Here is a 20,221-nt window from a genome sequence, read left to right as displayed (position 1 = left end):
AAGGACATCTGAACTTGTAGGGCTGTCAAAGGAACTATAAAATACATGCCTGCACCGCCATGTGGAGCAGGACTAAATTCACTACCTGAAAGGTTGACATGCTATTTGTAATAGTATGAAACACATTACAGACTGCTAAAATTCAGCAGAAAACTGAGTAATGACCCTCTAAGGTTGCTCTAGCAGCCCCAAACTGCAAGTCAGCAAGGAAGTCAGGATGAACACTGCACACTGAGGAGGCCGAACCTATCCCTTGTCCTTCAGCAACTACAAGTCATCTGTGGTGCTCAGAAGAAAATGGGGATTGGGGAGGTAAATCTGATTTGAAACCTCATTAGGAAGCAGAGTAATTTCTCCCCACTACCTTGGGCATACCAACAGCTCTGTTCCAGTGGCACTCCGCAACAATCTGATAAACTCACAGAAAATCTCTGTGGATAAACCACAGGTGGTTGCTCCAGATGATTGCTCCAAAATCCATTTTTCTCTGTGTATATGCAGGGAATATATTTGGGTGAGGGTGGGAGGAAAAGAGTTACTAGCATCATATATTGATTGGATGGGGAGGGAAGACAAACAGTGCCATGCACAGGGCCTGTTGTATAAATGAAAGCTTGATGCTTACTTTGGTGGTGGCTTTATTTGGGTGCTAGACAGAAGAAAAGAGGAAAAAGTTTTATAAATGCTCACTGTACCTCTCATCTTGTGCACTTATTTCTTACAGTATAACGGTTCTCGTCCAAGGGAAGAATGGGAAATGTGGCACCCGACCCTGATTGCAGAAGCACTCTTTGCAATATCCAACATTTTAAGTTCGTTGCGTCTCATATCCCTGTTCACAGCCAACTCCCACTTAGGGCCTCTGCAGATCTCTTTGGGGCGCATGCTGCTTGATATCCTCAAATTCCTCTTTATCTACTGCCTAGTACTGCTGGCTTTTGCCAATGGATTGAACCAGCTTTACTTTTATTATGAGACCAGAGCGATCGATGAGCCAAACAACTGCAAGGGAATCCGATGTGAGAAACAGAATAATGCCTTCTCCACGTAAGAGCCCCCCTTCTCTTTGGCTTTTTTCTGCTTTCTCCTTCTTTGCTCTATTTTCAGTCCACAGCTTTATCATTGTTTCTTGACAGTGCACACAAAGCTCACTTATGGATCAACCCGAAGGGTCTGAAGTGGAGGGAGGTACTTCTCACTATAGAAGACTAAGAAAGGAAGCAGTTAGAGGAGAGAGGAAAGAGACAAACACACAATGGGCTCTCAGGAACTCACCTAAAGAGCTAGTTCTGAACAATTTTGGTAGCATCTCATATTTTTAAAGGTATTTGTGGGAAGGGGGTAAATAATTTTTCACTCAAAAAAGCATCACTAACCAAGGAAATGAAAGAGCAAGGCTATTCCTCTAAACAAGTGATTACCAAACCTAACTTCACTATTCTGAATCAAAAACAAAGAACAAGGAGGGATGCAAGAATATTTTAATGTAGTCTGGGATATGGTGACATATAATAAGAACATGTATTTGGCCTTCTTGTTTCTGGCACATAGCTCCTAAAAGCCTTGGAATTTCCTAAGGGCCAAGAGTGACAAAGGTGTCTTTTGTTGTAAGAAGGTCACTTTTGGACCCCCACCTAAGGATGGAGGCTGGTTGCTAGGGGAATCAACCATGTGACTAAAGGGTTGAAATATTCAGTCCCACCCCTCAACCATCAGGGAGGGGAGAGGAGCTGAAGACTGAGTTTAATCACCAGTGGCCAATGAGTCTAATCAATCATGACTATGCAATGAAGCCTCCACAAAAATCCAAAAGGACAGGCTTTGGAGAGCTTCCAGATTGGTGAACACACGGGGATTTGGGGACAATGGGGTGTCTGGAGAAGGCATGGAAGTTCTGCACCTTTCTCCTATTACTTTGTTCTATGCATCTCTTTCACCTGGCTGTTCCTGAATTATATCCTTTTATGATAAACTGATAATCTAGTAAATGAAATGTTTCTCTGTGTCCTGTAAGCCACTCTAGCAAATTAACTGGACCCAAAGAGAAGGTTGTGGGAACCCTTGATCTATAACCCGTTAGTCAGAAGCACAGGTAACAACCTGAACTTTTAACCGACATCTGAAGTGGGGGAAAGAGGGTAGTCTTGTGGGGACTGAGCCCTGAAATCCACAGAATCTAACATTATCGCCCAGTAGTGTCAGAATTGCATTGAATTACAGGACACCCAGCTAGTGTTGGAGAATCGGTGATGTGGGGGGAAATCCTCCCCACATCCACATGTTGGGTTCAGAAGCCCTCAGTTGGCATCAGAGAAATGGAATTTGCTAAAAGAGCCCTGACTCACGGAAACGTGTGGTTTGGGAAGAGAAATGATAGAAGGGCAGGGGATGATGAACCTTTGATCCCTGGATAGCTACCTAGTCACTCACAGTATGAAACTGCAGCTGCACTGTGATCCACTACTAAAGGTAAAAATTACCAGTGGACTTTAGAAATGGTAGTTTTGGAGATGAAAATGTTTCTTCCACCCTTCAAAGGTTTTTCCAGCTGGTCTAAGAATTAAATTGATATGAGACAGATAAACAGGAGAAAATCAAATTTAATTTTGTTTGTATGGAAACCCCACATATATGAGAGGTTCAAAGACAGAAAGGTAAAATGAGGTATATATGCCATCCTGAGCTAAGGAATGGGATGAATATAGGCCTGGGGCTTCAAAGGGTGATCACAGGACAAGAACAACAACAGATGTCTGGCAATTAGGTGTTTGCCCTGCCATACAGATGGGTCATTTAGATAAAATTCATCTCTGGTAAAAACTATCATTTCGGGAAATTTTTCCAATTTAAATCTTCTAGGTAGTTAAAGGAGGGGTGAAAATTTCTCTTGAGTCCTCTGGGTCTTGATTGCCTTCAGCTCAAAATAGTTCACATACCAAATGGTATACTTTGGGGAGCCTTGTTCTGAACCACTTCAGTAGTAAACCCAACTCTTGAGGAATTAGCTCATTGGATATATAAGGAAATGCAAAATAATAAGAACCATGCTAAACATACAATCCCTCGGTTATTATCCATAATAGCTAAAATGAAATTAAAAGGAAGTGCTGGCTTGGGCCTTGATGCTAAACCAAACTCAGATTTGGGTCAGTCTGAGTTTGGGCCACCAGACTCAAAGTCACCCCCCCCCCAAGGTAAAAATTGTACAGGGACAACAGAAGGTCCCTCTAAGACATCTGGTCACCAAGAAGGTGGTCAATGTGGGGGAGGGCAAAATCAAGAAACTACTGAAACCAGAGAGTACAGTGTGAAGGAATTGTTTTCATTTTGTGGATCAGTATCATCGGCTTCTTGAAGCCCCTTTACTAAAATAAATTATGAGAGTAACTAATTTAGGAGCTGTGCCTTTGATTTTGAATACTGTGGAGTGGAAGGGCATGTTTGGGTTGGTACGGGATCCACAGCTTGTGACTGAACAATCACAGATGGCTGTATGTGATCCAGATACGAAGGAGGTTACTCCTAAGGGAATGACCAGCCCAGTTAACTGGATAAAAGCCACTGTAGGGTCTGTTTACCCTGAGAAGGAGGACTTCTCAATTCCCCCTATCAATACCAAGTGGAATACCCCCGATGGAGCTGCTGACATGCTTCCTTTGCAAGTTACGTGGAATTGGCTTTAAGATGACTGAGATATATGCCTGATGAATATGCCCTTACCCAGGTCATGGTAAATGCTCTGGTTAAGGGGCCTCTTTCACATGGGTGCCCCACATAACCTCATTGCTGCAAAACCAAAAAACACTCCGGGAAGCCTTTGCCAATTTGATGTCTCAGCTTTCTCTCATGGGTCTTAATAAAAACATTAGTTAATTGTAACAATAGAATAGCAAGAGTCCACACAGGTAGAAGCTTTTAAACAGTTATTAAGGAATACGGTGAATAAAGCAAATATTGAAAGGAGCAAAACAAAGAGGAAACAGAGAGGAAGGAGTCCCAGGACTCATCCCACAGGATGGAAAATCTTTAGATGGTTATTAAGAACTGAGATGAATAAAACAGACTTTGATAGGGTTAAAGTAAAGATTTTAATACAACACTGTCCAAGGTTGGGGGGCCAAAGGGACTCCGTGCTGGTCCCCCAACATCAAAGGGCCTAAAACAAGTCTACTCTATTTATCCCAGTTTGGAGAACTTTAAAAAGCCAGCAGGCAAAAATCACAATGAGAAACCTGACCAGCAATCATTTGCGGCAGTCTTTGGACAGATTAATCAAGTTACACATTGACAAAAAGGCCAGGGTCCCTTGGCTCAAACTCTGGCTGGGGACCCAAAGACTTCTGCACAAGAATGGGTAAAGTGGTCAGAGGGTAGAAAAGAGAAGTTTCCGAACTCATTCACACAGAACTCCTCCTAACTGTGGTACCAAAACCCCTTGGTGACACCCTGACTCAGGCTACAATCAGATTGAGAAAATATAAAAATGTAAGGGTAGGGATGCCTGGCTGGCTCAGTACATAGAGCACGTGACTCTTGATCTCAGGGCCATGAGTTCAAGCCCCATGTTGGGTGTAGAGCTTATTTAAAAAGAAATAAGAAAAATAAAAATGTAAGGGTTGATAGGATCATGAAAGGTGGAATGTTTGAGCAGGCTTAACGTAAAAATGCTGTTGTCTCCTTTACCTAAATATTTTTATGGGAATGAATATTATGTCTGGCTGGGAAAAACTTCCCCTACCTAGTATTATAAAACCAAAGCCTGTCAATGAAATCCTAATAGAGACTGGAGGTAGGAACATAAGAGTTGATGGAACTAAGGTAAAAGTTTGTAGGAGAGCTGGTGTGTTTGAACAGGCTTTATGCAAAGTGGTTGCATCCCTTTTGCCTGATTGCATTGTAGGGATAGACATTATATCTGACTGAGGAGTGCTTCTCCTACCTAGTGTTGTAAGACAGAAGGCATGCAAATCCACCTTCAAGCAATATTAATTAGGAATGTTTCACAAGAACCAGTAAGATTGCCTGAGTCCACACAGTGTGGAATAGAAGCTGAGTGCTGGGAGGGACAAATTCTCTGTGCCATAGCCCAAAGTAGAGCATAGACGGGGCTTACAATAAAAGCCTGTGAGCACCTCCCAGTGACACCTGCACCCCTTTTCACAGGAGTCAGCTACAGAGGGGACAGGCTGAAGGCAAGATTAGAATGAGTTCACCTTCTGGGATTAATTTAGGGCCCTTAGCACTGTCAGAAATGTCTCCTTTTCCCACTTGGGACATAAGGAGACAGCTCATGAGGTTGCCCATGAGACCACTGCCTCCAGACACATGGGATTTCCCTACCTTTTCTTGGTAAACTCAACGTCTACTTCTTTAGGACCTTCAAGCCTCCAAGATGGCTTTTATTTTCTGACAAATCACTGTTAGAGGAAACAAATGAGAAGAAAATAAGCACACGATAGGAAATTTGTTAGATTCCAGGAGAGGTCCTGGGCTTACCCTAGACTCAATGTCCTATAATTTGTCCATCTCAACCCCCCAGTTCTGGAAAGTGCCACTCATCACTGGTATTCACGGTAATGACCCCAAGGTCATGGGAGGGTTTTAGTCATTAAACTAAGATACATTTTTCCCCCTAACCCTATAAGCTAAGGCAATTCAGTGAACTGAGACGTTCTAGAAATGTGTTCAATAACAAAGGCCAGGGGAGGGGTGCCTGGGTGGCTCAGTCGTTAAGCATCTGCCTTCGGCTCAGGACCTGATCCCAGGGTCCTGGGATCGAGCCCCGCATCGGGCTCCCTGCTCTTCTGGGAGCCTGCTTCTTCCTCTCCCACTCCCCCTGCTTGTGTTCCCTCTCTCACTTGCTGTCTCTCTCTCTTTCTGTCAAAAAAATAAATAAAATCTTTAAAAAGAATAACAAAGGCCAGGGGAAAAAAGGAGTTTCCGCTCACCCCCAAGCTGCACCAATAAAGAGGGGAAAAAACAATGCTATATAGCCTACCCATATTATTTGTTTCTAGCAGCATTTTCTAAAATGGGTTACGAACGACCACAGTTCACGGGGCTGTTAAGAAATATAGAAACAGGATTTATGATCCATTGACTTTTGGAAAGGCGAGGACAAATTTTAAAAGATTTCTTCACTGCAGGTCTTCTCAGAGATGTTTCATTGTGAATCCACGATGTAAGGAGAGATTACCCCAAATGTATTGGCCAGGATGACGTACCAATGAACAGAGTTTGAAAAATGTTGGCTCACTCCATTGCCCATTTTACAGCACCCACTCCCTCCACTGGCCACACCCCCTGCCTCTCTTCCCAGAACTTGGGAAAATCTCGCATCGGAAAATCAGACTCACGGGAAAGGAAAAAGAGGCCAAATGGGTTGACAAGAAGATAGTGGGTTTTTTGGTGAAGCCAACCAGGAGTGTGTAACGGCAGCCGGTCACCGTGCTAGTGCCTCTTGGCTAGGCTCTGCTTCTTCTCCGGCATTCCTCTAGAGGCAGAACTCCTATCAACCTGTTTTCAATATGAAGAGCAATTCTGTAGTAGCTTGAGCACCAGGAGGCTGCCTTTGTTCAATCAAAGTGTGTAACAGAACTGAACACCTGAATACGAACTGCCTTCCAGGAGGTCAGGTCCCCTCCCAATTACCCTTTCATGTAAACTCTGCTGAAGAAGTTTATGAAATGCCTCCTTGCAAGTTTGTATAGTCATTATTAACACCCCTGTTGCCAACTAACATTTTGCTCCCAGCAGGGACAATTGACAAGAATGGGTACCTGGCGTACACAAAATTATACCTTGGGCATTAGGTATAAAGAAGCATTGTCATGCTGGAGCCAAATCAGCAGTAATGTTACCTCAACTTTTCTTCTAGGTGTTGATTTTTTTCCTCCATAGAGGTCTGACTCAGCTTTATGTTTTCTTTTAAACAACTCAACTCAGGCATTTATAATACCTCCTAAAATACACACTATTTGGTCAGAGCATCAGAAAAACTCAACTTTTCAGGAAAAAAGAAAGCAAGCTTATTTATATACCGGACATAAACTATGCCTTCGGCTTATTGCCATCATTTTCCTTCTGATTCTCCAGTTACGCCTTTGCTATTCTTTGGCTTAAAAAAAAAGATATTTTTTCCAGGCACACAGTTCAGGAGGACCTCACTGTCCTTGCTGACAACCACGTGATGGTACTACTGGCAGTTTTAAGTGTAGTATTCCACCCTGGGGACACCTGGTCTTCATTTACTACTGAGAGAAGCAACTGGGAAGGCATCAGCATTCTGAGGGCATGAGACCTCTGACAGAAATACGGTGGAAGTGGCAAGAAGCTAACTTGCTGGTCTTACCTCTCTTTCTGCGGTTCCAGCCCTCAATTCCAGATGACTCCTAAACGCACATGGCTGCGTCACGGGCGTCTCAAAAATAAAATGTCCACTGCTAAATTCCATTATCTCCATATCCCCACCCCAAACCTATTTCCCCTTTAATTCCTTATCTTATTAAATGACACCAGCCAGAATCCTAAGAGTCATCTAAGACTCTTACCTTCTTCCTCACGCAACTCGTCCAGTCTCTCACGAAGCCCTGCCAGTTGAACTTCGAAAGTAGCTCCTGAATTTAGCCTTTACGCATGTGCGCGCGCATGCGTGTGTGTGCGCTCATGCGTGCATGCGTGTAGTGTGCGCGCGCGCATGCGTGCATGCGTGTGGTGCGTGTGCGTGCGTGCACGTGCGTGCATGCGTGGGTGTGCGTGCGTGCATGCGTGGGCGTGCCCACGTGCATGCGTGGGTGCGCGCACGTGCATGCGTGGGTGCGCGCGCACGTGCATGCGTGTGTGCGCGCGCACGTGCATGCGTGTGTGTGCGCGCACGTGGGCGCATGCGCACACACACACACACACACCCACCCACCCACTTACCCACCCACCCACTCACCCACACATTCGTCTCCCTGCTTCCAGCCTTCTCTCTCTTCCAAATAATTTCCCACCTGCCTCACAGATGTTTCTTTCTAAATACCAGTCTAATCTTCTCACCACCCAGCTTCATGCCTGCCAGGTACTGAAATCTTCTCCAGTGTAAAATGCATCTCTTTACCACAGCACACAGGGCCTTGATAACCTGGACCCCACCTCTCCAGCCTCTCACTCCTCTTCCCCATTGGCAACATCTTGTTCTTTCCTACTACGGGAGAGCATCTTGGCCCTATGGGCCTTTGCACATCCCACACCATTCCCTCTGCCTGCCTGGAATGCCCATCCCCACCTGGCCAGCCTGGAAAACTCTAACCCATCTTTCAAGCCTCTGCTGAAAAATTACCTGCTCTTCTAAGTCTCTTCTTACCCATTCTAACCCCACTCTCAGTTACAGGCTCCTTGCGTGTTTGTTGCCCACAGCATTCTAAGCACATCTCCATGACAATATAACTTGTATGGTAGCCATTGTTGGCTCTTTCACCTGCCAGACTGAGATTACCCCACTTTAGCAAGCCTTGTACCTACCACAGAAGCCTAAGACATAATGATTTTCAACATGCCCATCCTATCCTCGATTCCAGAAGATTTACTTCTGTACTGCCCCCCTCATATGGCTGAAGTATCTGGCCATACTGAAGATCTGAGAATCAAGTATTACAACACATGCAAAGCATTTAACACAGTGTCACTCTGCTGATCCACTTTTAGCTTGCTGTCAGAGAAAATCCTTGGCATTTCTCCTACATCCCTCATCCTGAATTTGGGCACTTGGCCCAAGAGCAAAGCTCTACATTGATCCCTATTAAATTTCATCTTGTTAGTTCCAGCCCATTGCTCCATGCTGTTGAAACCTTTCTGAATCTTGATCCTGTCATCCCGTGTATTAGCTATCCCTCCCAGTCTTGTGTCATCTGAAGATCTTAGAAGCTTGCCATCTATTCTTATCCAAAGCATTGATAAAAATGTCAGACGGGCTTGATATTCACTGGGTGGTATATATTGGGCAACTATTAAAATGATACATGTGAAGATTCTATACATACACAAAAAGTAACATAACCCAAATGTGTAACTCTTAAAAACACAAAAATTATACATGCTATGATTGCAACTATGTACAACTAGGTATGCAAATGGATGACAATCTCTAAAGACAATAAAGAAATGTAAAGGTTAAGAATAATCATAAAAGTATCTAACATTTACTGAGTGTTAGGTCTAAGCACTAGTACAAAATGAGCCTTACATGAATTAACTCATTTAATCCTCACAACCATGTTATGAGGTAGGTGTTATTATTATTACCCATTTTACAGATAGAGAAATTAGGGTACAAAGCAGTTATACAGGCTGCCTCCAGTCACACAGATGATAAGTGGCAGAGTCAGGATTTCAATCCAGGCACACAAGCTGTAGTCTGTGCTTTTATCCAGGGATACAGGTGCAAGACTAATTTTGTGAAGTTACACAAAACTTGTTGTATAAAGTTGCTATAATCACGAATACATGCCAAGCCATAGCAGGTCATAGCAGTGACACAGCAGGTCACTTGGGACCTCCTTGTAGACCAACTCCATTCGTTTGTGGCTATCCCTACTTAATCAGTGGTGACTTCTCTACCCAGCATTCAGCCCGTATTTCCCCATCTTATTTACATGGATACAAACTCAGTCCCCATCAAAGGTTCTTTATGTTTCTGGCCAGGTTTTAAATATTGTTGTTGATTGTCTCTTGTTTTTCCCCCTATTTTAAATGCATAGCCTTCCTGCTATCTTATCACAGGATGGCACCAATTATCTGTACTCTTCTTAGTTGTGTGCTTCTTCCATCATCTTTAACAGTTTTATTCAACGAACATGTATTCAGCAACTGCTACATGCCAGCCAATGAGGATACTAAGATGGCATCCTTATCCTCAAGAAGTTCATAGTCTAATGAAGAATATGAAGTGTAAACAATTAGAATAGCTGCCATTTTTAATGTTTATACCAAACACTGTGTCCACTGCGTTATAGATGGTATCTTATGTAATAGAGAAAAGTAGTTAAGCATGTGGGCTCCAGGATCAGAAGAGCCTGGTGCAAATCCTACTTTTGCCACTTCCTACCAGTGTGACCACTCTGTGCTCTAGTTTCTCATCTGAAAAAAATAAAATAATGTAGCTATTTCACAGGGTTATTCTGAGAATCAAACACTACAAGACATGCAAAGCACTTAGCATAGTGCCTGGCACGTAATAAGGGCACAGTAAATGTTAGCAATTAGTATTTATCCTTCCAATAAACTATTTTAGAGATGAAGAAACTTGAAGTTTAAAGGTTAAGTTTTCCAAAGTCAAATAGTTAATAAGGGGAGGAGTCTAAAGTTTGCTCTTAGCCACTCCCCTATACTATCGCTGGAGCGTGATATATGCCTTTGTGGAATCAGGCTAAAGTGCTATGGGAGAACAAAAGAGAAGCATCTAACCCAACCTCGTAGGAAAGGAGGCAGAGCAGGACAAACAAGAGGTGGCAAGAGAAGGAGACAGGATGAAAAGGGAGGCTAGAATTTGGGAGCATGGCAGGAGCATTCCATCCAGAGTCAGAAGCTTATGAAATGTATGATGGAATAAGAAACTGCAAGTCTGGGGAACTGCAGAATGGGCATGTGAAATCCAGGATGACATCACTGCTTTCACCCAAGGAGCCTTTCTATTTCGGTTTACCCTCCCGTTCTTCACTGGTCTGAATTAAGTCCAGCGGGGTAAGCCCTGTCCATAGTCCTTCTGCCTTTCGAAAGATGAACTTCCCATCTCAGAGATGAGACTTTCAGAAAGTGTCCAGAGGACTGCAGTTGCTCTCTTTATTCCACTGTGCCCCTCTTAGCTTTGTGGTCTATTTGTGGATGGCTCGCAACATGCTCAAGTTCCCCCTTAACCAGCTGGGATGGATTTGTCTTCCATATATTCAATATCAAGTCTTCTTGAGTGTTTGTATCCTCACTTTGTGCCCCTTCTTGAGCTAGCATATGTTTGTTTACTCTCTGCTAAATAAAAATAGATTATTTTCTTTAAAATCATATTCTTTAAAATCAAAAAGATATTCCTTTAGCATTAGGATTCTGGGGTTTGGTCAACATCCCTTGCCATCCCTGTGATCTGTGATGATTTTATTATGGACCTGGCCACCAGGTAATGCCCACTGCTCTAGGGAGTGGCCCTTTCCCTGTAAATTCAACCTAGCCTAGAAGCCACAGGGCTTCCTACAGAGGTATCACTAGAATGCTCTTATCTACCCCATATGTCAGTCACCCATTTTACCTGGGTAGGTAAAGATGAAGAAAGCTTTCAACAAGCCAGGTTCTCCTAGTGGCCAGGCCATGTTCCGACATTTTATGCACCATATTGAAGGCATTCTCAGTATGAACTATGAAAACTGAGAAACAATCTTTCCACCTTTTTTTTCTATCTTGTACAATTATACATATAGAATCTCCCTGACTAGAATATCACCACAGTTGAAGGAAGATTTTAAATGTGTGAACTTTCACTTTTAGGGAATCTTTGTATCAGTCATTGGAACAGCTAGTAGTAAGTTCTACACTCAAGCATTAACTGTTGCATTTTTTTTATTAAAGATTCTTATTTATTTATTTGAGAGAGAGAGAGAGCACAAGCAGGGGCAGAGGGAGAGGGAGAGGGAGAAGCAGACTCCCTGCTGGGCAGGGAGCCCGATGTGGGGCTCGATCCCAGGACCCTGAGATCATGACCTGAGCCAAAGGCAGACACTAAACCAACTGAGCAACCCAGGTGCCCCTTATTGAATGTTTTCTATACTCGAGGTCATTCAACTTCCAGAGACCCTGGTTTTTCAAACTACCATTCCGATTTGCTGTAGCTCCTGTTTTTCTGAACCACACCCACCCTGGCTTCTGCTCTCCAGCTATTGGCTAGCTGCTTGTGCCATTGCTGGCCTCCCACCTGCCCTGATCTCCGATGGACCCTGCCACATCCTGGTTGTGCCCCCTTGGTAGAACCAGACACCTGAGCCCCATTTCTTTCCCATTTTTAATCCTCGGCCTGGCTCTGCAACGCACTGTATTGCCTGGCCCTGACTTTTAGACTCTCCTAGAAATTCGGATTGTGCGCTAAGTCTGACTTGCCATATTCCGGTTCTTGTGCCAACCTGTCCCCTGACCTCCAGGCTCTCATCTTACTTTTGATTCTCAAATGCTTCAACAACTGGCACTTATTTTCATCAAACAAAAAGCAAATTTCTTCCTTCTAGGCTAGCTCACAAGCAATGTGATGCTGGAAGAATCATGGAAGTTACCTAGGATGGTACAAGAAGAGCCATGTAACTGGTTGAAAAGGGCCATGTGCATGTTGCCCAAACAGCTCTGAAGGAGGCTCCGTGAGAGTCAGGCCAGTGTAGGCAGAGCACAACCTTCAAAATGACTAACCCCACTCTGCCTCCTACTGGCCGGGCAATTATCAATGAGACTGGAGTCTTCTAGACTTTAATCCATTGATAACAGTAATAGTAATAGTTAATAAGTGTTCATTCATTTATTCAACAAGTATTATCCAGTGCCTATCATGTGCCAGGTACAGAGTAGCTGTATGTCTCTGCTCTCCTAGGGCTTACATTCTAGTGGGGATGGACAGAAAATAAACATTTAAACAAAAAATTACTTCATATAATTTTAGGGAGTTTTAAATGCTACAAAGAAAATTAAACAAGATGGGATGCCTGGGAGGGCTCAGTCGGTGAAGCGTCTGCCTTCGGCTCAGGTCATGATCCCAGGGTCCTGGAATCAAGCCCTGCATTGGGCTCCTTGCTTGGTGAGGAGCCTGCTTCTCCCTCTGCCTGCCGTTCCCCCTGCCTGTGCTCACTCACACTCTCTCGCTCTTGCTCACTCTAACAAATAAAAAAATAAAATCTTTTAAAAAAAGAGAGAGAATTAAATGAGACAATAAGATAGAAAAAAAACCTGGTGGAGCTAATTTTGGTAGAGGGACCAAGGAAAGCTTCTCCGAGGAAGTGACATTTGAGTTAAGACTCCAATGATGTATACGCAACTAATGAATCATCGAGCTTTACATCGGAAACCGGGGATGTACTGTATGGTGACTAACATAATATAATAAAAAATCATTAAAAAAAAAAGACGCCAATGATGTTAAGGAGACAGTCGTGCAAAGATGGGGGGAAGACCACTCCCAGGTAGAGGGAATCTTTAAAACATTTCCCACATACCCCCTAAATGAACCCAAGAAGAAATCCCTAAGCCTCTCAAAATATATTGCACCCTAAAAACAACATATTTTGGGGGCACCTGGGTGTCTCAGTCAATTGGGCAACCCACTCTTAATTTTGGTTCGGGTCATGATCTCAGGGTCGTGTGATGGAGCCCTGCATGGAGCTCTGTGCTCAGCAGGGAGTCTGCTTCCCTCTCTTTCTCTCTCTCTCTTTCTCTATCTCCCCTTCTTCCTTTGCCCCTCCCCCTGCTCATGCTCTCTTTCTCTATAAATCAATCAATCAATCAATCAATCTTTAAAAAAAATTAGAACAACCTATTTTGAGCAATAGAAAAAGGCATCTAATCTTAAAGTAGCATTTCTTATATTCTGCCCCTCATCTGCGTGCTTGAGAAATGGTTGATTTCGGCCACCCGGAGCTGGCTGCCTTTTATTGCTGCCTGTACAGACTTCTGAATATGAGGCCAAAGAAACCCTAGACACTGAAAACATATCATTGCAAAGTTACATATTTGGAGATTAGGAGAGGAGGCAATAATTTGTGAAGCCATCTAATGTAAAATAATGCAGTGGTTTGGGGAGGTGAGGTGGAATTGGATTTGAATTCTGGCTCAGCACTCAGAGTGGAGTGACCTCTGACTCTCTGCTTCCTCAGCCATAACAATAAAGTTTTTATAAGGATAATAATGATCATGTAGGGAAAAGTGCTTAACATGTTTATATATAGTAAGTTCTCAGTAATTGTTAGTTAGCATATCGTTAAAAATAATCTACACAATGTGTTAGTTCAAGGATCACTAAGCTCCTTCACTCAGCTTAGCACCCCACTGGGCCCTGCCACAACCATAAAAGAAGTATCAGAAATGGTAACTTGTTCACGTTCACTCAGCTAGCAAATGACAGAGCTGAGATTTTAACCTAGAACAATCTAACCCAAGTACCATATTCTTAACTACTCATTTACTGCCATTATGTAATTCAAAAGGTGATAAATCACATGGTCTCAAGATGAAAGAGAAAGTTTAGCAAAGGAAGGAGCCCTGGAAATAACTCTTAGAAAAGCATAGGCTCTGTGTAGACTGAGAAGAGAGAGAAGGTATTCCCGGTGGAAAGGGGAAGCCTAAGAGACAGAAGGGGTAACAAAGAGATGAACCCACCTGATTGGTTTGTGTGGGGAAAGGGACCAAAATGTGCGACATCATCAGTCTCCCTGTTGGGACGTAAATCTGACAGGCCCCTTATTAACAGATCCCTTCATGTTTTCTGACTCTTTTTCCTGCCCTTCCTAGAGAATTAACTAACCTGCTCTTCGACCTCTTTCAGGCTCTTCGAAACCCTCCAGTCGCTCTTCTGGTCTGTCTTCGGCCTTTTAAATCTCTATGTCACCAATGTGAAAGCCAGACACGAGTTCACAGAGTTTGTGGGAGCTACCATGTTTGGAACATACAACGTCATCTCCCTAGTCGTGCTGCTGAACATGCTGATTGCCATGATGAACAACTCCTACCAGCTTATTGCCGTGAGTAGCTTTGCTTTATGAGGGTGATTACTTTATTTCAGGAGTGGTTACATTGGCCTGGAGCCCACTGGAAGCTCAATGAAGCAGTGTGTCTGCCTTGAGTATTTTCCATTAGCTTTCCCAGTTGTTAGAGTGAGTTGTTTCTCTCTAAGGCAACTCAGTTTAGACTTTGAGTCCATTGAATCTCCGTAATCTAGAAGAGGATGTTCTAGTTAATAAGACTTTCTGGTAGCCTGTTAAAAATATGTTTAAAACTCTGAATCTATTTTCTTGCTTTAGAAAAGAAAGCTCAGGAGGTATGAGCACAGTTTGGCTATAACTTGTCACCCCACTAATCTCCAGGGTGGATTGAGCTGACTCATTCTCTAAGCAGGAGGGTCTTATCTCCCTCTTCACTGGAAACATGTCCCTCACAAAACTGAGCATGTTCTCAGACAGCGAGTGGCTAATTTTTGATCAAGGATATATGAGTAATTGCATTCCACTGTGAGATGCGCTTAAGTAGAGTCAATCACTAAATCTTTTTTTTTTTTTTTGACCATCATGCTCCCATTTGGATCAGCAATATTACCCTAAATGAGAAATGGCGAAGGTATAGGACAGAGGATCGGTCCAGGCCCTGTCCTGGTTTTTGATGCCAAAGTAAATGTCTAACCTTAGCATATTTTCTTATGATCTGCCTATCATATTTAGAGATGGAGTGGTAGCAAAGGAGTTCTGGCTATCTAAGGTCCTGTTTAGTTGGGTATCAGTGGATTTGGATGCTGAGTTCATATGAAGATGCTAAATCACCCCCATGGTTCTATCTGTTGCTGAAAGTTTTTGCTATAGCACAGAAGACAGATGAAAAGACTTGACTCTGGTCTTCCTTCATAGATGCTAATTCTCAGATTTGGTCTGCCACTGACGAATCATTTAGCCTACAGAAAAGCAGCTTAAAATATTGGTTGTATAAATACAACTATACATATAAATATATACATAAATATACATACACATTTTTACACACATAGATATATACATGTGTTGTCCACATTTCATGAATACTACTGGTGATAGTGACCATCTGTGATCCATTTTGATTACGGACAGACCGAAGAGGAATGGGTTTATGTTGCAGCAGGAGGATTTTGAGCTCTCTATTAGGAAAAATTTCCTAACCATAAATAGCAATGAGATATATTCTCCTAGGTGGGTTTGTAGAATTTCTCTCACTGGACAGTTTAAAGAAATCAGAACATAAAAGTATCCATTAGGATGGTTTAGATCTTAGGTGCTTAGGTGGGGGCATATAGTGAAAAAATATATTAGGAGTTAGAAGACCAGGGACTCTAGTCCTAGTCCTGTCATTTGTAACTGTGACCTTGAGTAACTTACTTTCCCTTTGTGGGCTTCAGTTTCTTCATCCAAAAAGTGAGAGGGTTGAAATGGATGGTCTTTACTGGGGCATAATTGACATATAGCATCAGGTAAGTTTAAAGTGTATAATGTGATGATTTGATACACATATATATTGCAAAATATTTATCATAATGAGGTTAACACATTCATCACCCCACATAAATGCCCCTTTTTTTGGTGAGAACATTTAAGATAGCAACTTTCTTAGCAACTTTCAAGTATACAATACAATATCGTTAACTAGAGTCACCATGCTGGACATTACATCCCCAGAACTTATTCAACTTCTAACTGTGAATTTGTACCCTTTGATCAACATTCCCCATTTCCCCCAACCCTCAGCCCCTGGCAACCTCCCTTCTACTCTCTGTCTCTCTGCATTTGACTTTTTTAGATTCTGCATATAACTGAGATCAGACAATATTGGTCTTCTTCTGCCTGACTTATTCGTCTTAGCATAATGCCCTCCAGTTTCATCCATCCAAGATTTCCTTCTTTCTCATGGTTGAGGAATATTCTGTTGTATATAAGCACACCATATTTTCTTTATCCATTTGTCTGTCAAGGGACAGTTAGGTTGTTTCCATGTCTGGTCTATCGTGAACAATGCCGCAGTGAACATGGGAGTGCAGATATTTCTTTAAGATGATGGTTGTATCTTCTTTGGCTATATACCCAGAAATGGGATTGCTGGAACATATGGTAGTCCTATTTTTAATTGTTTTGAGGACCCTCCATACTGTTTTCCATAGTGGCTGCACCAATTTCCATTCCCACCAACAGTGCACCGGGGTTCCCTTTTCTTCACATTTGCACCACACTTGTTGCCTCTTATCTTTTTGATAATAGCTGTTCTCTAACAGCTGTGACGTGATAGCTCATGGTGGTTTTGACTTACATTTCCCTGATGATTACTGATGCTGAGCACCTTTTCATGCACCTGTTGGCCATTTGTATGTCTGATGCAGTGGTCTTTTAATATCCCTGCTGGCTCTGACATCCTGTGAGCCTGGATGTCTAGATGAAAGGCTAAGCTCGCAAGGTCCCTTCTAGCTCTGAAATGCTGTCCATCTGCTGCTTTTGAAATGGAATATCACTCAGTTTTATACTTCTCTCTCTGAATAGTTCAAACCCAACCAGACCAAGAACTCTGGAATGATCTATGTTCACTCCAAGTCAGTCTGTATAAAAGGGAGAGGCCTAAAATCTTAGGGGGTTATTTTTCCACCCCTATGCCTAACATCCTCTTACACTGCCAAAGATGGCAATATCCACACTGAGGCACTTGTCTTTTTCTCCCTGGGTGTCTTGCAGCTGATCACTCCTTATGGCAGTGGAAAACAAAGAGATTTTCTTGTTACCTAATACAGGGCTGTGGTGTCTCCCACTGAGCTCAGTGACATTTTGCTAGGAAGGGTGGAAATAATCAACTCTGGCTCTCTTGTCACCACCTGCTGGTAGCAAGTTGTGTTTTAATGCCACCTAATGCGGTACCTGAAGAAAACACCTTAGCTTGAAGAGAGAGCTTGGCGGCAGAGGGGTGTGTGTTTGCTGGAAGATCTCATACCTATGAACTCATGGCCAACCATTCTGAATACTGCCTCCTACTTTGGGATCTTCTGGTAATGTGTCTTTATCATTTGGAACTGGATCCAGTGGGGTCCTGAGATTGGGCAACCTGATTCCAAAAATATCTGGATCTGTCTGAGCAGTAAAGACCAGCAAGTAGATTTGATTCCACTTGCAACATCTCCACTTCAGCAGTCAATGTGGTTTTTAGAAGGGCTCCGATATGGAGGAAATATCAGAGGAAGGGAAGCCACTGCAGATGAGTCTCTCTTACTTCAAAATGTATCAACAGGCTGACTCAGTCTAAGTGGAGACTCAGTTGTTGACATGGTTTACTGGGAATATGTTTGGCGTACATCCTAAGACAGGGCCCAGGAACACCATCCAATAGCAATCCCTTGAAAGGTCAAGCTCTTTCTCAATGCTCTATGCAGAATACAGAGCTGCTGGTGGAATAGAGATCTGGCTCTTGAGAAATTCATATTTCTCTGCCAGAGGAGACTCCACTGGCTATCATTGATAGTCAGCTTCAAGATATGGGGAAGCAAGGATCACTCCGGGCCTGTGCTCTGTGGTCCCAGCCAGCATCATCAGGTGAAGCCGGCCATATTTTATATCATGATTATTTGTGATTAGCATCGATTTCCTCTCCTCCCTTTATCCTTTTATCTACCTCAAGCTGCTTATTTCTCTCTGAAACACTTCTTTCAACACATCCACATTGTCACCGCTGCTCCTCATGCGTATGTTCCCGGTTCCATCAAGTGAACCTGCCCTTGATACCATTTGCATCAAATTCACCCTTATGGAAATATGAGGTGGGAGGGACAGACCAGCCCCACAACATTCACTTACCTTAGGCCCTATTCCTACTGCCAACTCACCTACAAGGGACATCTCTTTTGCCTGAGACAGGTCCTCACAAAACATGGGGCTTGTAATGATCTGTGTGATATAGCCTCATTCGGCAAGTTACTCAGAACCCTCAGTTTCTCTGGCTACTGTGGAGTGTTCACTCTAAAGCTGAGATTAAGTAAACAGCACTTGCCTTACTAAGCCACATCTGCTGCAAGGCTTGAGAAGAGCCCAAATACATAGAATTGATTATCTCTCCCTTGGGGTGGCAGCATTTGGAGGCTCAGATAATGGATGAAGTCTCCAACTGCAAAAGATAGCTATGCCTATGAAGACATTCATCAAAAAAATCCCAGCACTGCAAAGACAGTAAACAAGGCTGGAAGGGGCCACTGTACACCTGGGAGGGCCAAGGGGGGGCAGGTGGTCTTCCCACCCACCCCCAGTCACCTGGGACCAACTTCAGACTTTCAAAGCACAGAGAAGACAACTCGCACATTACATCATGATTTGTAACCCACTAACCAGGCAGATAACCAACTGCTATGCACTGATAGGGCACCCAGTTGTGAAGACATTGAAATATTTTCATACTAGTCGGTAAAAAACTGCTACTCCAGCTGTTCCTTCGGGGATGCCCCTAGATCACCTCACAATCCAGCAGGTAAAAGGTGATGCCTGGAACAGCAGGTATTTTGTATGCCTCTGTTCCAGTGCTATTGCTAGCATACATTCAGTTTCTTCTTTTAATTATTTTATTTATTGATTTGAGAAAGAGAGAGTGAGAGAGCGCACAAGCATTGGTGAGAGGAAGAAGCAGGCTCCCTGATGAGCAGGGAGCACGACATGGGGCTCAATCCCAAGCCCTGGGATCATGACCTGAGCCGAAGGCAGATGCTTAACAGACTGAGCCACCCAGGAGCCCCTGATTGGTCGGTTTCTTAAACAGTCTGAATGTCATCGTGGCAGGCAGAATCCTAATATGCTCCCCTAAGATTTCCTGCCCTAATCGTCAGGACCGTGAATATGATGAGATGGCACATTTGTGATTACTTTGCATACATGGCAAAAGAAATTTTACAGATGTAATTAAGGTTATTAATCAAGGAGATTGTCCAGATGGGCCTAATCTAATCACATAAGTCCTTTAAAAGCAGAGTTTTCTCCAGCTGGTAACAAAAGAAGATGTCAGAGATTCGAAGCGTGAGAAGGGTTTGTTGTGCCGTTGCTGGCTTGATGATGGAGGGGAACATGGAGAAGAAATGCAGGTGGCCTCTAGGAAATAAGACCAGCCCCCAGCTGACAGCCTGCAAGGAAGTGGGGACCTCAATGCTACAACCATGAGGAAATGAATTCCGCCAACAACATAAATGAACTTGGAAGCAGATTCTTCTCCAGAGCCTTGAGATAAGAGCTCAGCCACGCCGACATTCTGATTTCAGCCTTGGGAAGGCCAGTGTGACTGGAGTGGAGTACACAATTCAGAGAGAAGTAGAAGATTATGTCAGAGGTAATGAGGGTCAACAACAGGTTGTGTTGGGCCTGAGAGATCTTTGTAAAGACTTTGGCTCCTACTCTGAGTGAAACAGGGAGTCATGTGAGCGTTTTGAGCAGAGGAGGTATGTGATCTGACTTGCACTTTAATAAGAATGTGCTGA

General features: G+C 43.3%; 1 protein-coding gene across 1 annotated transcript in view; it reads left to right on the top strand.

The window, feature by feature from the left end:
- The window catches only part of TRPC5 (transient receptor potential cation channel subfamily C member 5), a 141,447-nt gene that overhangs the window by 96,939 nt on the left and 24,287 nt on the right, over positions 1 to 20,221 (top strand). Inside the window, exons 5-6 of the mRNA XM_026478848.3 lie at positions 725 to 1,047; positions 14,543 to 14,738. Coding sequence (XP_026334633.2) covers positions 725 to 1,047; positions 14,543 to 14,738 — 519 coding nt within the window. The remainder of the gene's footprint in view (positions 1 to 724; positions 1,048 to 14,542; positions 14,739 to 20,221) is intronic.

The sequence above is a fragment of the Ursus arctos genome, chromosome X, assembly GCF_023065955.2.
Source record: "Ursus arctos isolate Adak ecotype North America chromosome X, UrsArc2.0, whole genome shotgun sequence".
Lineage (NCBI taxonomy): Eukaryota > Metazoa > Chordata > Mammalia > Carnivora > Ursidae > Ursus > Ursus arctos.
Note: the sequence above shows the minus strand (reverse complement) of the source record. Positions and strands in the feature narration are given on the sequence as shown.